The sequence below is a fragment of the Pristis pectinata genome, chromosome 1, assembly GCF_009764475.1.
Source record: "Pristis pectinata isolate sPriPec2 chromosome 1, sPriPec2.1.pri, whole genome shotgun sequence".
Taxonomy (NCBI): domain Eukaryota; kingdom Metazoa; phylum Chordata; class Chondrichthyes; order Rhinopristiformes; family Pristidae; genus Pristis; species Pristis pectinata.
The window spans coordinates 101,966,755-101,986,145 of NC_067405.1; the positions used below are offsets into that span (position 1 = coordinate 101,966,755).

The following is a 19,391-nucleotide window of genomic DNA, read 5'->3' on the forward strand; positions in this document are numbered from 1 at the left end:
TGCGGCTTCCAATACAGGCAGCAAACAAACTTCATGCAGCCTGGTCATTTTACACTATTGCTGGGTGCAGTTCATTGACTTCACATCCCAGAAGTGGTCTAAGGATGCGAAGTTCTGAAGAATGATCATAATATGATCGAATGTTGTAATAAAATTAAAGCTGACTTAATTCATCTGAAACCTTCATCTTAAATCTACACAAAGTAAACTATGAAGGTACGAATTGTGAGGTGGATACGGTAGATTGGGAAAATGCATGAAAAGGCATGACTGTAAACAAGCAAAGCTTAGCAAAATGAAGAATTAGTACAGAGCCTACAATAAATATATATTCCTTTAAGATATGAATACCCAACAGGAAAAGTGGTTCAACCATGGCTAATAGGAGAAGTTAAAAGTAATTTTAAATCAAAGGAAAAGGCTTATAACATTGCCAAAAAGATAGTAAACCTAAGGATTGGGAAACTTTCAGAATTCAGTTAAGGTAGACCAAGACATTAATAAAGTAAAGTAGAATACCAAAGTAATCTAGCAAAACACAAAAATAGTTCACTTATTAAGACATGGAAGGCTATCATTTGGCCAGTTGGGTACAATCCCATTAGTCCGATTCAGTAGGTTTGTAAAAAGGAAAGTATCAGCAAAGGTTAATGTGGGTCCCCTATAGACTGAGGCAGGACAAATCATATGGAGGAGCAAAGAAATGACAAAGAAATTAAATAAATATTTTGTGTCTGCCTTCACAGAAGAAGAAAAAACCCTCCTGTAAATAATGGAAAACAACAGGTTGAAAGTGAATGAGGAGCTGAAATAAATTTGCATCAGTTTAGAAAATAGCACTGGAGGAATTAACAGGGCTAAAAGGTGGGTGAATTCCCATGGTCTAATGAGATGCATCCCAGGCTGCTCTGGGATGCAAGGGAGGAGATTGCTGGAGCTCTGACAGAAATTTTGAAATGTTCTCTGGCTACAGATGGGATGCAGATGATTGGAGAATAGCAAATGTAATACCTTTATTCAAGAAGGGCAGGAGGAGTTGTTAGGTAATTATAGGCGAATGAATTTAACATTTGAAGTCAGAAAATCATTGGAAAAAATTCCAATAGACATGATTACTCTGCATTTGGAGAGAAGGATTAGTCAAGAACCATTAGTGTGGCTTTGTTAATGCTGTCTGATAAATCTGAATGAATTTTTTGAAGTGATAACTAAGTGTGACATTGAGGCTGTTACATTCGATGCAATCTTTGTGGACTTCAGTATGCTTTTAGCAATGTCCAAAGGTAGGAGGTCACAGGGTCTAGGCAATTTGGAAAACTGGATCCGAAATTGACTTGGTGATGGGACAGGTGATGGTCAAGGGTTCTTTATTTTGCCTCCAGAAGCCATGACCAGTGGTGTACCACAGGGACTAGTGCTAGGTCCCTTACTGTTACATTAACAATCTAGATGTAGGAGATATGATAAGTAAGTTCACTGATGACACTAAAATTGTTTGTGTTGTTCATAGTGACGAGGGTAATCTTCAGCTGCAGAATGCTATTAATCAGTTGGGAAGATGGGCAGACCAATAGCAGATGGAACTTAATCCTGAAAAATGTGAGAAGATGTAAATTGGGAGGATTAATAAGGTTCGGAAGTACACATTGAATAGGAGGATCCTAGAAAGTACTGAGGAACAGTGGAATCTTGGTGCACATGTCCAAGGATCCCTAAAGGTAGCAGCACAGGTAAATAAGGTGGCTAAAAAAGCCACATGGGATACTTGCCTTTATCCGCTCTACACAGAATATAAGAACAGGAAAAGAGACAGGATAAATTGGGTTTATTTTCCTTGGAGGACAGATGGCTAAAATTATCGGAGTTATAGATAGGGTGCAAAGAGCACAGAGAAGGTGGACAGTGAGAAACTTTCCCCCTGAGCAGATGTGTATAATCAGAGGGCAAAGCTTTAAGATATGGGTTAGGAGACAGAGGGGACTTAAGAAAGTACTTTTTCCCCTCGAGAGGCTGGTTGAAATCTGGAACACATTCCTGGGAGGTTGGTGAAAGCAAGTACTCCCACCACATTTAAAAAGCATTTGGAGGAGTACTTGAAACGCAATGACATTGAAGGGCATGGACTCAGTGCTATGAAATGGCATGAGCATGATACTGGATGGCCAAGGACAAAGTGAGCTGCAAATCTATAAGGGCTCCATTGTCACTTGATTTTTGTTTTACTTAATTTATACAACTCTAGATCCAGATCCACAGAAAGTCACCTTTATTGTGAGGCTGAAAGCAGCCAAGGGAACCTGAAACAGGAAGCATCTCCAAAAGGAATTGGCATTTGGAACCTAAGTAATTTTTACACCTCTGTCAAATGGTTTCAAAAGGATGTCTTCAATGTGTGAAGAGGTACAGCAGTGTCCAAAACATGAGGAATTAAATTCAAGCCGCATCTCAGTGACCCTGTGGGAAGAACAAACAACCTGCAGCGGGTCGAGCCTCCAGCAGATGCGCCGCTGCTCCAGGGGGCAGAGCCGGCGGGCTCCCGCGTCTCCCGGGACCCGGCGGGGACGGGTTATGCCCAAGGACTGCATCTCTCTCTGCTCTCGGAACCCAGTGTGGGTCATAGTTTTCGGGGGACCGATTGAGCAGTTGGAGCGGAAGTGCGGACCGGCGGCGGACCAAGGCTGGAGGTGTGGTCTCAATGTGAGTGGGTTCGGGGCGGCGGGGAGGAGGGGAAGGGAGGTCCGTGGGGTGGGGTGGGGGTTGCGGTGGGAAGGGAAGGTCAGGGTGTGTGGGGGTCGGTTCTGGGTCAGAGGAGGAGGAGGGGAGGGGAGAGGAGGGGAGGGGGGAGGAGGAGGGGAGGGGGGAGGAGGAGGGGAGGGGGGAGGGGGAGGAGGAGGAGGAGAGGGGGGAGGGGGAGGAGAGGGGGGAGGGGGAGGGGGAGGAGGAGAGGGGGGAGGGGGAGGAGGAGAGGGGGGAAGGTCAGAGTTTGTTTGCTGCCGTCTCCACGATTGGTCCCTTCACTGCTCAGCTGGGCAGAACTTTGACCCGAGTTGGTTCAGTCCTCGCTCCGAGACCTCAGTCCAGACGGATGGTTGGCGCAGTCCCAAGGAGGTGCCACACTGCCTGGGGGATACACAAGTAAATAGGAGCGGGAGTTGGCCATTTGGACCTTCAAACCTGCTCACGGCTGATCAAGTCTGGCCTCAACTCCTCTTCTGTGCTATTTCTCCATGCCACTCATATTTGTCAAATAAAGATCAAATATTTATCCACCTCTACTTTAATTACGATTAATGATCCAGCTTCCACCAGTTGCAGGGGCAGAGAATTCTAGAGGTTCACCACCTTCTGTGAGAAGAAATTTCTACATAGATAAGTTTGAAGATGACCCCCTTTCTTGTAGTTATGTCCCTCGCTCAAGATAAGATATCTTTATTAGTCACATGTACATCAAAACACAGAAATACATCTTTTTGCATAGAGTGTTCTGGGGGCAGTCTGCAAGTGTTGCCACGCTTCCGTCGCCAACATAGCACGCCCACAACTTCCTAACCTGTACTTCTTTTGGAATGTGGGAGGAAACTGGGAGCAGCCGGAGGAAACCCATGCAAACGCAGGGAGAACGTACAAACTCCTTGCAGACAGTGGCTGGATTTGAACCCGGGTCACTGGCGCTGTAAAGCATTACGCTAACCGCTACAGACTCTCCCACTAGTGAAAACATCCCAACATCTCCCCTGTCGAGCTCCCTTAGGATTTTACAAGTTTGAATAAGGTCACCACTCATTCTTCTAAAATCCAAGGAATACAGGTTCAAACTATTTAGTCCCTCCTGGTAGGACAACCCTCTCATCCCAGGAATTAGCTTGGTTAATCTCCTTTCTACCACTTCCAATGTTACGACATCTGTTTTGTTTAAGGTAAAAGGGCCAAAATTGTATGCAGTATTCCAGGTGAGGCCTCAGCGATTCCCTGTATGATTGCAACAAAACCTCCCTATTTTTAAACTCCAACCCTTTTGCAATGAAGGCCAAAATGCTGCTTGTTTTCTTAACTACTTGATAGTTTTTGGTGATTCATGCACAAGAACACATAGATTTCTCTGTACTTCACTCATTTGCAGTGCCCCTCCATTAAGATAATCTGTCTTTTGATTTCTCTTACTGAAGTGCATGACCTCACACTTACCCATATTAAACCCATTTGCCAGTCTATCTAGCCATCTCTATCCCATTGTCAAATCACAGCATCTTAATCACAACATGCCCTTCCACCTACTTTTGTTTCATCAGCAAATTTGGAAACTTTGCATACTGTTCCTTTCCCCAGATTATTAGTGTAAATAGTGAACAGTTACAGGCCAAGAACTGATCCCTGCAGTATCCACGAATTATCTCCTTCCAGTCTGAAAAGAACCAAATTATTCCAATTCTCTATTTTCTACAAGACAGCCAGTTTTCAATCCATTCTAACACACTTCCTCTGATACCATCGGCTTTCAATTTATGCATCAGTCTCCCATGTGGCACCTTTTATTGTCACCAATTTATGGAAATCCTGGCCTATGGCTGTTCGAAATTAAGAAAGAATGCATGAAAAGGTACTGAGCTTCTATGACAAGAGTGTATGGAGGTTAGTTATAAATGGTAGGAGACTGCAACATCTGTAACGATCAACACACCAGCCCCTTCAGACACCACCTCCCCTACCTGTAACCAGGTATGCAGATCCTGCATTGGATTCTTGAGCCTGCTTGGAGCCAACAAATCTGGAGTAAGACTAGAGAAACAAAGGACTGCAGATGCTGGAGTCGAGATGAAAAACACTATGATGCTGGAAGAACTCAGCAGGCCAGGCAGCATCTGTGGAGAAAAGCAAGTAGTCAATATTTCAGTTCAGGACTGAAGATCAGAAAAGGGGAAGCCCAATATATAAAAGCAGAGCAGTGATAGGTGGACAAAAGGGGGGAGGCGGGGTGGGCACAGGGAGGTGATAGGTAGACGCAGGTAAGAATTAGTGATGGGCAGAATGGGGGGAGGGGAGAGCAGATCCACTGGGGGATGGGTAAAAGGTAATCTGGAGTAAGAATAAATCAGCCTTGGCCCCAAGAATCTGCCTAAAGAGAAGAAATGGAGTGCATGCTGCCCTCCTGTAGGCTCCATATTTTGGGTGACGTTAAAATGCGGCCTTGTCTGCCCCTTCAGTGGGATGTAAAATATTCCCAGATGTTAGTTTCAAGGAAAGCATGGGAGTTATCCCTGGTACCCTGGCCCAATATTTACCCTCGACCAAATACAAAGGAAATTATCAGGTCACTATTGCTTGATGTAGGCAATTGACTGCTACATTACTTTTTTTGCAATTCTGCTGCAACACTGCCTCAATGCTGCACTGAAAGATGAGCTGAAAAGTTCCAGAAACTTGACCCATCTCGCCCTGACATGAAAGAGCAACCAAATGGGCAACAGCTGCCATGGCAACATATTCCATAACATCATGCTAAATATCATTATAGGCTAAATATGAATAAACTGGATTCATATGATTTGGCTGTATTTTTCATGGCCACCCTGTTTGGGAATGATTGTGCTGGAGAATGAACTCAACTTTGCACCATGAGGAATCTATGTGCAAGATGTGTGTAGTGTCAGAGATCAATCGAAATCACTGGAAGAGAGATAGCAGCATGTTCAGGACTAAACATTTGTGTGGAAGTGAGGACATTTCCCTGAACAATCTGGCCAGTTGTAAACAGGCTGTGAGTAGCCTGTTAAGTAACGGTTGCTGCCTTCAGCATGGGAAATTGTTTGTACACTGGAAATAGTCATCTTGTGAATTTTTAATTTGAAATTTTTTTTTTATAAATTGGAAGTTAATTTCACTTGTACGAGTCATGGTGTTTCCTCCGATCATCTTCCCTTTCTAAACTACCCCCATCACTCCTCTTCTTGATACTCACCTTTGACCTCGGAAACTGCTGCCCATCACTAACCTCTTTCCTGTTCCTGCCTCCGAACATGCTCGTGTTTCCCAGAATGCTCTGATTGAATCCCCTCAATAAAAGTGCCCAAATCAGAGTTTCAACTGACATTCTACATTACTATGACTAAGATAAACTGCTGGCTTTTCACCCTGTGTGCAGCCTTGGCAACACCACCGTACATACCTCTCTGACATCTAGCTGGGTGGACTGCTCTTGGCTGGTTCACATTTTCTCTATCCATTTTTTTTGCCAGAGAATTGCTCACAGTTGTTTTCCTTCATGCTCCCACAGTTTATTTCCAGAGTTTTCCAAATCCCTCTTTCATGTCCTACAAGAGACAGCATGTCATCTGAAAACACAACATCTGGCTGCACACACCTCTGAACACTACTCTCCCTTTTGTCATCACAACCTCACTCCCCTGCACTGTCTGATTTGTTACAATGCTTGACCAACTTCTAGTATTGAATGAACAATAACTGCCTTGGCAACTAAGTATTGGGAAGGCCATTCCATTGCTCAATATTTTTGAAATTGTGAGAGATAGTGAAATGTTGATGTTCAAAGGGATTTGAGTGTCCTCGTATGGAAATTACTGAAAGCTTATATGTTGGTACAGCAGACAGGAAGGCAAAGAGGATGTTGGCCTTTATTGCTGGACAATTTGAACACAAGGGTAAAGATAAAGTCAGAGAGCAATACAGCATGGATACAGGCCCTTCAGCCCAACCAATCCATGCCTACCACGGTGCCCACCCAGCTAGTCCAAACTTCCTGCATTTGGCCCATATCCCTCTAAGTCCCGCCCCTCCATGTACCTCTCCAAGTGCTTCTTAAATGATACTATTGTACCTGCTTCAACCATTTCCTCTGGCAGCTTGTTCCATATACTCACCACACTTTGCATGAAAAGTTGCCCCTCAGGTCCCTTTTAAATTTTCCCCTTCTTACCCTAAATCTATGCCCCCTAGTTTTGGACTCCCCTACCTGGGGAAAAGACTGTTCCTGTCCACCTTATCTGTACCTCTCATAATTTTAAACATTTCTACAAGGTCACCCCTCATTCTCCTATGCTCCGAGGAATAAAGACCTAGCCTGGCCAACCTCTCCCTATAACTCGGGTCTCTCATCCTGGCAGCATCCTCATAAATCTTTTCTGCACTCTTTCTAGTTTAACCACATCTTTCCTATAACACAGTACTCCAAGTGTGGCCTCACCAATGACTTGTACAACTGCAACATAATGCCCTACCTCCCACACTCAGTGCAGTGACTGATGAAGGCCAGCATGCTAAATGCCTTCTTCACCACCCTGTCTACCTGTGAAGCAGCTTTCAACGAACTATACACTTATTCTCCTAGGTCCCTCTGTTCCATTACACTCCCTAGTGCCCTACCATTCATATGATGTCTTATGCCGGTTTGACTTTCCAAAATGCATCACCTCACACTTATCTGTATTGAAATCCATTTGCCACTCCTTGGCCCACTTCCATAACTGATCAAGATCCCCTGTAACCTGCGGTAACCTTCTTCACTATCAACAACACCTCCTAATTTCGTGTCATCCACAAACTTGCAGATCAAGCTTTGTGCATTGCATCTAAATCATTTATATAAATAACAAATAATAAGGGTCCTAACACCAACCCCTGCGGCACACCATTGGTCACCAGCCTTCATTCTGAGAAACAACCTTCAAGTGCCACCCTCTGCTTCCTACCTCCAAGCCAACCTTGAATCCAAGATGTCTTTTTATACATATTTAGGGCATGGTGAGATCTCACCAAGAGTACTGTGTACAATTTTGATCTCCTCACCATGAAGGGAAAGGCTTGCTATTGAGGGAGTACAGCAAAGGTTCACATGATTGTTTCTGAGAGGGAAGGTCTGTTAGATGAGGAGAGATTGAGTTGGCTCGGCTTCTATTCTCTCGAGTTTAGAAAAAATGAGAAGTAGCTTCAATGAAATGTACAAAATTCTCAGACTCAGAAAGGTAGATAGAGGGAGGATATTTCCCTTGGCTGCCGAGTCTTGAACTTGGGGTCACAGTCTCAAATTAAAGGATAGGCCTTTTCGGATTGAAAGCAGAAATGTTTTCACAGAGAGGATGGTGAATCATTGGAATTCTCTACCTCAGAGGGCTGTAGAGGCTCTATTATTGATTTCATTTAAAACTAAGATTGATAGATTTCCGGTATTATAGGAATTGAGGGATATTGAGATAGGGCAGGAAAATGGTTGAATTAGAAGATCAGTCATGATCTGGTTGAATGGTGGAGCAGGCCCAAGGGGCTGAATTGCCTACTGCTCCTCCTTTTGTTCATGTTCTCAGTTGTCTTCAGTATGGTACTGATGTGTAGCCAAATTGAAGGTGCTCTGCAAGTACAGTTTATTGCTGTTATAGAGTCATAGAGTTATACTGCACGGAAACACGCCCGTTGGCCCTACTCGTCCCTGCTGACCAAGATGCCTCCCTGAGCTGGTCCCATTTGCCTGTATTTGGCTCACCTCTCTCTAAACCTTTCCTATCCATGTACCTGTCCAAATACCTTTTAAATTTTGTAATTGTTCCCACCTCTACCACTTCCTCTGGCAGCTCATTCCACATACCCACCGCCATCTCTGTGGAAAAACTTGACCCTAAGGTCCCCTTGATCTTTCCCCTCTCACCTGAAACCTCTGTCCTCTTGCTTTTGGTATTGGTATTGGTTTATTATTGTCACTTGTACTGAGGTACAGTGAAAAACTTGTCTTGCCTACCAATCGTACAGGTCAATTCATTACACAGTGCAGTTACATTGGGTTAGTACAGAGTGCATTGATGTAAGACCATCTGCCTCATATTTCCATAGCCCTCACTATTCCCACCATTGAAGCTTTCCTTGCACTGATTACACACCTTTTGTCAGTCTGGTTTTTATCTGCTTTATTTTTAATGAATGGTAAATTGAAGGATACTTTCAATTGTTTACAGTAATTTTGCATACAATTAGTCCAAATACTGTAAAATTATCATTCAGGTAAAAAAAATTTGAAAACTTTAATACCTTGAAGTGGTCTTGATTCTTTTGATCTTTCTATCTTCAAGGAGCAGAAGTAGGGAGTTATTCTGTTTACATAGGTTGTCCTTATACTAAGGAAGTAGTAAATTTTATGGATTCTTACTAATATTAAACAAATTTTAATTTCCTGCAACTTTTTTTTAGCAATTCTAAATCTCTGAAAGTAAACAGATAAATAAAAAATGGAAGCTGTACCGCAAGGAAAGAAAATGGTTGCACCCACCGTATCTCAGATAAATGCTGAATATGTCACTCAGGTAAGGAGTGTGAGATGTGCAGAATATATAGTCTAGATTGTGTAGGCCATTTCAGGATTTAATGATTGAAAACTATAAGACCTTTTCCATCACGGGTTTATTCAACAGTGGTCTTTTTGAACGTGTGGCAGAATTGTGGCCCAGAATTGTATCGTGTACAGCAAAATTTATGGGTGTTGCACATACAATTTCAAAATAAAAAGCAAGTATAATGGAAAATCAAGAACTTGCTATAAGGCATGTGAATTCTAGGATTTTTGATCCAGGTATTCTGAAGCATTCAATGCTCCAAAATGTGGAGACGTGCACTGTGCCATCCAATGCATGTCATACACCTATGTCTGACACATCACATGGGCCTTTCCAGCAGAAGCAGATGCTTGTTAGACCTCCTTGTCATTACTAAATAAGAGGAACCTGCTTGAACATGGGTCAGGCCTTGAAATTTTGCAATGGGTATTTGCTTCATGAAGGTCTATATGCCATCTTTTAGGCTACGCCTCACCTACCGCTCCACCTACCTCCCCCCCTCCCCCTTCCCTAACCTCTCCTGATTCCTATTCAACAGTACCTCCTACCTGCCGCTCCTCCTTGCACCTCTTCCCAAGCACAATATCTCCAGGTCAACAGTCCCACAACCTCGGATATCTAGTTCCACTTGACCTAACCCTTGAGATCTTGAGCCTTACACTCCCAACTCCCAACATGAAGCAAAGGCTGATTGGTGACCAAAATGCATAAGGTTTTGAGCATTGTAGCATTTTGCATCTCCAGGCCCTCAAATGAGGGTTTATTGGTTCACTGTGCAGCACTGAATTAACCCTTCATTCCAGGTACAATAGATTTCCATGTCTATAGAATGTCCACACCAGCTTTTTTCTTGCTTGACCTTCTTGTGAGAAGTACCCATACTGTTAACATTGATCACACCATAGTTAAGTCTGTTTATGTTGTGTTGCAATAACTTTGTACTGTGAACACCAGAATTTCAAGTGTCCTGTTTAATTAATTTAGTGCATTGCTGACTGACCTTGTAGTGAAAGGCATGCTAAAAACTTGCATATTTCTATCAAACCAGTTTGCACTAAGCAATGCTTTGGATGTATTTATAATATTTTCATACCTTTGTATTTTCAGTTATCAAATAGATATTGGGCACCTCATGTGAAGAAAAAAATGACATTTGATTCTAAGGTATATCAATTTTCTTCACTTCTGTTCCAAACACATGCATCAGAATGTTTTGAAGTAGGATAGCACCAACAAACTAAAAATTTGTTACTACTGATTCATAACCTACAGAATGTGGAAAAACTCGTGTTTATGTGTGTGCAGTGTTAGTTAATTGGAGATTGTTGTACGACCGTAGATTGTTACAGTAAAACTCCAATAATCTGGCATCCTCAGGATTTTGGTAGACTTGCAGATTTTCCCCACTATTGGATGTTTCTCCTATTAATACCCAAATGCACTTACATTTAATTTTTTCACATGTTAATCAATAGTAAAATAGATTTTCCAGTGAGGCCAGTGGGTTTGAAAGGAACGGAAAATATACAATTGCTCCAGACCCCGGCTCTGGCTGCAAACCTACTCATGTTCCTGATCCCTGATGTTGGCTTCGGCTACACACTTGGCCCACATTCCATATCCCGGCACTGAGTGCACTTAAGACCCCTGACTTTGGCCACACACCCAGCTTTCAATCCGGACCCCCAGCTCACATTCTGGACAAATGAGTGAACCAGATACTGGATCATGAAGCTTTGCGAACAGTCTGTGTTTTACTATAGTAAGTAATCCAACAGAAGCACAACCACCTTTCTACTGCACTATTTGTATTTTAAATCTGGCTGGACTACATGGCAACTGAACTGTTCATTCAGTTAACTTTTCTGAACTAGTCTCAACCAGTGAAGTTTTTATAGTGAGAGATTGGAAATACATCAGCTCATTCTTGTGCTATTTTTTCCCTTTTTCCTCTGTTGCAAAAGGTCATTGAAGATGTGTATCAGAAAGAAATTGTAAAGACAAAGTAAGTTTTACCTTGTTTTGTGTGAAATGTCTTCTTCTTATGCAATTTGTAGATTATTTATATTTAAAAACTTCAAAATCTACAAGCAGATTTCATAATGTCACAAAACCGCATTTCACAATGGCCAAATTGTTGTTTTTAGCAGAATAAAGGGCTGAATTTTGCTGGCTGTCCATGAGCATTCAGCCATTCTTACAGAAATAAGTCCCAGTCTAACGTATACTGCTAAAAGTTCTGGATTCCACCCAGACTTATACTGGGAAATCACTAGTCAGATCTTGCACTGGATCAGATGTAGTGTGAGATCTGAGACCCTATTCATTTCAATGGGGATTCTTGGCTTGAGATTCTGAAGAAAAAGGTTATTATTTAAAGTGTTTGACTTTAGTTCAATGTTTTGGGTGTGTTCCTAATAAAGTTGTTTTTCATAATTTTTATTCACATTAATTTAAATTTTTAAGTGTGCCTGAATGTCAGAAAAGGGAGCAGGGCATTAACTCTCCACTTCTGCTCCAGGTGAGAACAGCGGGCAGGAGCCATGGATGGCAAATCCTGATTGTAGGTCAGGGCCAGGAAGATCTATCCCCATGTTTTTACAGGGGAAAATGATCTGTTTTCTTGTTCTATTTTGTGGTCCATTTTAAATACAATGCTTAGCAAGTATGGTGTCTGTACTGAAAGAAACAGAGTTTCGGCTTGATGATCTTTCATCAGAATATTTCTTTCAGGTTTCCATAATCTGAAGTATGATGCTTTTATTTGTTTTGTACCAAGGGTCCCCCTATAAACAATAAGTTTGAGAGAAATTAAAATAAATACGCACATTTTACTTAATTAACAGGGCAAGATGGGATAAGGGAGAGAATTGATGTCGCCAAGTAACCATAAGACAAGTGTAGCAGCGTGCACTTAAGCCAAGACAGCAAAACACACCACTCATTTTTTTCAATTTCAAATTAAGTTAAGAATAGAGATATAAGAGTGAATGCATACATCTTATCTTTCGTGAAATCCAATTTTTTTGCATTGAAAAGCCAAATTAAAGTATATTGTCTGTTTTCTAACCATTTAAATTTTTTTTTGAACAGCATTAATCTTTGAAGTGAAGTTTAATTCAATACTATTTATTTGAATTTGAAAAGAAAAGAAATTAAGGATTTAATTGACTTTATTCTTCACCACTTAGCCTTTCATATGTTCAAAGAAGGAAAATGAAATGTTCCTTTCGGTGCTTGGAGAATTTGAATCTGAGACTTTGAAAAACATCTCATTAATCATGAGAGTGGGGCTAAAGCAGTGTGTTTTTTAATCATAAATTTCTGGAAATAATAATTCAATGTTTGTTTCTTTTTTCAGATTTGCAATTAGAAAAATTATGCTGCTTGAATTCAGGTAATTGTATTTGAGATTTTTCTTTTTCAAGTAGTTAACATGTTTGCACCATTTTTAAAACTCTTTAATCAATGTTAAGCTTCCAATTTACCTTGTGTGTTTTTTCTCCTGCAAAATGGACAGCCAGTATCTAGAGAACTATCTCTGGCCAAATTACTCCTCAGCTGTATCCAGTAATGCCTACCTAATGTCCATTTGCTGTATGGTAAATGAAAAGTTTCGAGAAATGTTCCTGCATGGGAGGTAAGAGGCATTTTATTTTCTGTTTGTAGAGATCAGTGTTGCTACCTATCCTTCTGTTAAAAGGTGTCATCATAGTTGAATTCCAAAGGTCTGTAATCTCACGCTGTTGCACCAAGGAGTGACCATGTGAAGATGTCTGGCTATGATTTTGCAAAAAGCAAACAGCTGGTTTCTTTGTGAATAGTTGCAGGCAGACACTCTTCACCCATTTTCACTCCCATATTAAAAATAAATAAAACTGCAGGACTAATAAATAGCTTTGTATTAGTAGTGTATTATCAGTTGCTGGAAGAACACTCACTTGTCTTTATTTGAGAACAAGATAAAGAGGGAACTTCACTGATTCCCAGCTCATTTGACATTTCATGTTGAGCAGCTGTGAATGAAGGCTTGGAACCCATGGAGCAGCATATATTTCTAAAGACACTCGTCAAGGTGAAATGCCTGTACTGTAACTACATTGCATATGCATTGTTGGAAACAGCTTCTCCTTATGCACTCAACATTTGAACATGCTTGGATTGGATGTTCCTTTTCTCAATAAATATTAAACATACACATCACCTTTGTTTTGCAAATGGGATAATATGTTGAATTTTAAATTAACTTACAAAAGGCTGTGTTGTGTGAAGAAGTTTCTACCTCCAGTGCTATATTTACATTCAGTCAATATCATTTACATGGTTACTCCTTTTTCTAACTTCAACCTAAGGAAACGTCTGCATCTTTTTTAACTTTAGACATTTACACAGAAGCCCGAACACTTTCCCTACTTCTTCAAGTGTATTTTGACCGCATCTCTTGCTGAAGGAAGTAATCTTACACTGCGCGAGCAAACTGTTTTGTTGGTCTTTCTTGATCACTGCTTTAACAGCTTGGTAAGTTTGAATATAAAACATTGAAATTACTTAGATCATCTTTTCCTATTACATCTTTGCTCCTTGGATTTCCATAATTTTTAAGTGAGTATGGGCACTTTGATATGGAACAGATTTTATTCATTTACAGCATAGTGATTGGCCTAACTGTACACGGAAAACAGTGCTTGGTTCTGGTATTTTTCCAAGTTGTGTAAACAATGTTCTTAACTATAATCTGTGTCCAGCAAAGATGAGACATTGTGTATACCTAAAACCGAGACACTTATAGTATACTTGAAAGCCACTTCCCTCAAATAAGACTTTTTGACTAGTTTCCAATCTCTTTTGAAGATCAGGCTGTTTGAACTGTTACCTTTCTTTGCTTGAGCAAATGAATAATTCTGTCTAGGCTTTCTACACTAGCCTGGAAATTTGCACTTTTGTCACTGGTATGAAAATAGGAAATTATGGAAGTATTCAGGTCAGACATCAGGTCCATGATCATTTATCAGAACTGGAAAAAAATCAGAGATTAAAAAAAATTTATAATGCGGGGGAAGGAAGGGGGCAAAGGACAAAGGGAAGATGCAGTGAAGGGCAGGGGAGATTAAATGGCAAGGGGTGTTGGTGAAAAACACATGCAATGAGACATGTGAAGAAATGAATGATGGATCTAGAGTTGCCGTAAATGGGAACAGCAGAATCTTTAACTGAAATTATTGAATGGCATGATGAGACCACTCCTAAACATTAAAACTGTACACAGTTAACCACTCTTCTCGGCTTCATTACTCCACTGATTGCAATCATTGCTTGATGTATTAAACCCTGTTCTTTATACCTTAGAAATGATTGCTCCAAGTTATGAGAAAGTTTGACTTTTAGTTCTTAAATTACCATGATGTCCAATGTGCAGCTTTGCAGGATGTCCAGGTTTTTGCGTTGGGATTTTAGTTGGGTTTTAAAGGAAGGGAATATAGATAAAAGAGAAGTTGGGTCACCCAACATTTGATTAAAAGTTGACTAATTTACTTTTTTTTCACTGTGTATTGTGATTCAATGACCTGAATTCTGATTTCATGTGTCTTTTGTGATGTTAGAATTCTGTTTCATCTGTAAAAAGGCTTTTTTTATAATCAGTAATAGTTGTAAGTTTGTTGAATGCAACTTTGTAAAGCAGTGTTTAAAAAAATTCATTGTTTTTCGACCTTTGTTCACACAAAATGTGCAGTTTTGAGTCTGGATGATACCATACTGTGCCATTAGGGGGCCTCAGCTGAGCATGTTAGTTTTACTTCAAATGCAGGCATAATATTTTGGAGACACGAATTGAGAATCGTGTCAATCATCACCTGAGATAAGTGATGTAAATGCATTTAGAGAAAATATTTTGTGAAGGTTTCCATTCTCTGATATCAACTAAACATTTTTTTTGTGTGGAAAGTCTTGTATAATAAAATTTGAGTTTTAAAGGAGACATTGCATTGATAAGATTAGGACAAACTTGCTTCCTGTTCTTATTTCATAGTAATTTTTGGGGGTTGGAATCATAATTTTGTTGGAGATAATATTTACTTTACAATGAAATTATCTGTACAGCATTGCTTCTATCATTGTCAATCACACTGTGAGCATGATTTCAGCCTGTGAAATATCTTGGTATCTTCTAACAGGAAGTGGATCTAATTCGAGAGCAGGTGCAACGTCTTATTTCTCTCCCAATGTGGATCTGTTTGCTCCCGGTAAGTTCTGTGACCATCCACAAGTCTTCATGAAAGTATTAATGCATGTTTGTGATAAACATTTTTGTTGAGAAATCATACTGAGCTACATTTATTATCCTTCAGCAAATACTGCTTGACATTTTCAAGCATGGTTAGATAATTGTGGGTTTATTTATAAAATTTGGGTCTAAAGCAATTTCCTGACCAGAGTAACACTAAGCTGCCTTGTAATGTTTAATCTGTCTTGTAACCAGTCACGCCTTGAACATGAACTGAAAAAGACACCAAAGCTGAGGAAATTCTGGAATATGATCAAAAAAAAGGAAGAGAAAATGGATGAAAAAGCTACAGAACAGTATGTATTGTAGTCACCAGCTGTTGGGTTGTTTATATTCTATAATTCTTGTGATCTCAATAATCATTGCACTTGTCTGTTAATTCAAATTGCTTAATATAAATTTGGATACTATATTTTCACATTGCATTTACATCACTGAGCTTTCAAGTTTTTTAAAGCAGGAAAGGTTTGTTTTTAGAACATGCAGCTTTGTGAAGTCACCATTTGCAGTGCCACAAGTATACTAACAATATCTTTGTTTCTTAACCAAAAGGGCAGATCAAGAAAAACAATTCCTCTCTTGTCTGATCAACAAATTCCTTCAAGTTTTAAAAAGTATTCCTCTTTCAGGTAATTGTTCATGCACCTTTGTTTTTACCTCTCCTGTTTTCTCTTTCCTTAAAATATTAATCAAGTGCACAAATTATAATTTTCATTGTTGAAAATGTGTTGCAGTTGTGGTTTTGGTGTAGTAGTGCTGAAATTTGGGGCACAGTTCATATGGACAATTAATTGTGATGAAATCGGCTAATGGTAGAAAAAGTGTCTGACCCCAAAATGGTGCATGCCTGCCAATGATGGAATCATTACAGTGCAATAAACTTTTCCTATCTGACATGTATTACATCAGATTTATTTGTTAATGGGATTTCCTGTAACCTAGGCTTTTGGATAAAGAGTAATTATCAGCTAGAACTTGCTAGGAAAAGCCAGCAGTCAGTGCGAATCTTTCTGGTTGAAGTCTTGACAGTGAGTTCCAGGCTGTGCTCTGATTTAGACTCAGCATGGATACCTTGCTGCAATTCCCAGCAGTTACACTGGGAGATCTTCCTGCTGAACCTGAGCTAGGTTAGAGCTGGCACAGGAGCAGCATACCCATTTACTTGAATGAAAAAGAAAGGTTACAAGAAATAAGGGCATGATCATTTACAATTTTAAAAATTTACCAATAACCAAGTCTTTTTGATTTTGAGTGGATTTATGTGCTATTTTTAAACTTTAACCTTAAAAATTTTTCATTGTTTAATTGGTTTTCAATTGCTTTTAATTTTTTTTCTGAATGTCAGGGACATTCAGAAGCATTTAAAATCTTTGAGAGCCATCAGGGATTGTGGCTTTTTCAGCTGTTGGTTTCTTTCCTGCTACATTATGAGTTGGGCACGTTCTGTTTTCCTCACGCACTCATGTTGGCCTCGCAGTTTTGAATCCAGGCTCTTCTGGGCAGGAGTTCAACATGGGTGGATATGAAAACTTAAGTCCACACTTGAGATGTATATCTGCAGCAAGTCCATTTGTTTGCTGAAGAAAGTAAGTTCTGGCCTGATATTTTAGAACAGAATGAAGTTTTTAATGTATTGGAAACTTAAAATCTTTTTGTTTTTTGAGTGGATTCGTGTCATTCAGTTTTAAAATTTTTAGCTTAAATTTTTTCATTGGTTTTCAATGGCTTTTGAATTTTTCTGATATTAAAAATAAAGTTTTATTCTATACAAATTTAGATCGTCTGTAGCTTTGCTTGAAAACGGAAGGGTAATATTTTTGTATTGGTGTTAGATCTACAATTTAGCATAACGTGTTGAATCCTTTCGACCCACAAAAACCGCTGCCAACACCAGTTCCTCAACTGCAAGCTGTCGACTATGACTTCTTTCTCTCCCCCTTCTTCATGTGCAGTGGTAATAATATGCCTTAGATGTCACCTGGTGAAAAGCACTGAACATAATAATTCTCATTCTGCATCTGGTGGCAACAGTCTTGCTTTTTGCCCACATTGAAGCCCTTTTTATCAATTTGAAACTTCACTTAGATTCTGCCTCTGAGCTTCTCTGTTCCAATGGCAAACAGTTTGTTTTCCTGCATTTCAGAATATATCATTCTTGCTCTCATTTTTGTGAATCTTCACTGTTGTCTTTGCATGGCTGTGATATCCCTACTATGGTAGAAGTCTAGAATGTCAAGTGATGTTCCAACTGCTTATTGTTCAAATTCAGCAACCCTTTTATTTTCATTTTTCACATTTTCAGATATATGGGATCATTAACTCGGTTTGCCTTTTATGCATCCCACTTTTAAAGATTCATTATTTGTGAGAGCTTTTATTGAAGCTTATTCAACCTCATGACTTCATTTGTTATCACTCACTTTCAGAAACTAATCTTATGTTGAAGATCTTGAGCATCTCACTTTTCATTATTTGTGACTTTATTTTTTTATTTATGCTACTCTTCTCCCACCTCCCTCAAGCTCCAATTAAACGTCCACGCACACAATGTTCTCTTAGGTATGAGGCTACTTTTGCAAACTTTCTCTTTGAGGAAAGTAAGAAAGTATGAAATGATTGATGTAGGTCTATATTTTGCATTATTACATTTCTATGTTTTTCACTTGTACATAGGGCCAGTCAGCATGGATATGGTTCATTATTGTGAGAGATTTGTCGAACTTATGATAGATTTGGAGGTAAGCAGATTCTGTTCACATAATGGATGTTGCATATAAATTCTAAAATGGTTGGTTAGCAAATCAGAATGCGGTAATCTGGCATGATATGAAAGTCAAAGTTGAGTTTATTGTCATATGCACAAGTACATGTATACACAGGTGCAATGAAAAACTTGCAGCAGGCATTCACAAGAAAAACACAGATTAAACATAAATTATACACAATGTTTACAAGAAACACAATTAGGACAAAAAATGACCAAGTCCATTTTAGTGCAAAGTGGTCATAGTGTTGCTAAACTGTAGTGATTAGGGTTTTGCTGGTTGGTTCAAGAACTGAATGGTTGAAGGGAAGTAGCTGTTCTTGAACCTGGTGGTGTGGGACTTCAGGCTTCTGTACCTCCTGCCCGATGGTAGCTGTGAAAAGATGGCATGGCCCAGATGGTGGGGATCTTTTATGATAGATGTTGCCTTCTTGAGATAGCGCCTCCTGTCGGTACTACCAGTGGTGGGGAGGGGTGTGCCTGTGATGTATTGAGCAAAGTCTGCAGCTTCTTACATTCCTGTGCATTTAAAATGCCGTACCAGACTATGATGCAACCAGTCAGGATACTTTAAACAGTACATCTGTAGAAGTTTGTTGGAGTGTTCGGTGACAAGCTGAACCTCCTTAACCTCCTAAGAAAGTAAAAACGCTGGCACATTTTCCTTATGATTGCACCTTTGTGCAGGGCCCAGGACGGGTCGTCTGATATGTTAACGCCCAGGAATTTAAAGCTGCTGACCCTTTCCACTGCTGATTCCACCACGTAGACTGGTGCATGTTCACCCTCCTTCCCCTTTCTGACGTCAACAATCAGCTGTTGACTTCGGACGTTTTGCTGACGTAACATGGCTGAACTGGCAACGTGAGTTTTGGACTACTGATGAACGTTCAAATCTGATCCCATCACCTGGGGAATAATAAAATCAAGTAATTGATTAACTTTGAATTTAAAAAAAGTTGTCTCTGTAATAGTAACAATGGAACTACTGGATTGTGATAAAATCTTTCTG

General features: G+C 40.0%; 1 protein-coding gene across 1 annotated transcript in view; it reads left to right on the forward strand.

The window, feature by feature from the left end:
• Positions 1-2,642: 2,642 nt before the first annotated feature.
• The window catches only part of aqr (aquarius intron-binding spliceosomal factor), a 56,709-nt gene continuing 39,960 nt past the window's right edge, over positions 2,643-19,391 (forward strand). Inside the window, 12 exon segments of the mRNA XM_052013700.1 lie at positions 2,643-2,697; positions 9,190-9,302; positions 10,440-10,496; positions 11,297-11,337; positions 12,694-12,729; positions 12,853-12,950; positions 12,953-12,972; positions 13,713-13,850; positions 15,506-15,574; positions 15,811-15,911; positions 16,168-16,244; positions 18,289-18,353. Coding sequence (XP_051869660.1) covers positions 9,228-9,302; positions 10,440-10,496; positions 11,297-11,337; positions 12,694-12,729; positions 12,853-12,950; positions 12,953-12,972; positions 13,713-13,850; positions 15,506-15,574; positions 15,811-15,911; positions 16,168-16,244; positions 18,289-18,353 — 777 coding nt within the window. The 5' untranslated portion in view covers positions 2,643-2,697; positions 9,190-9,227.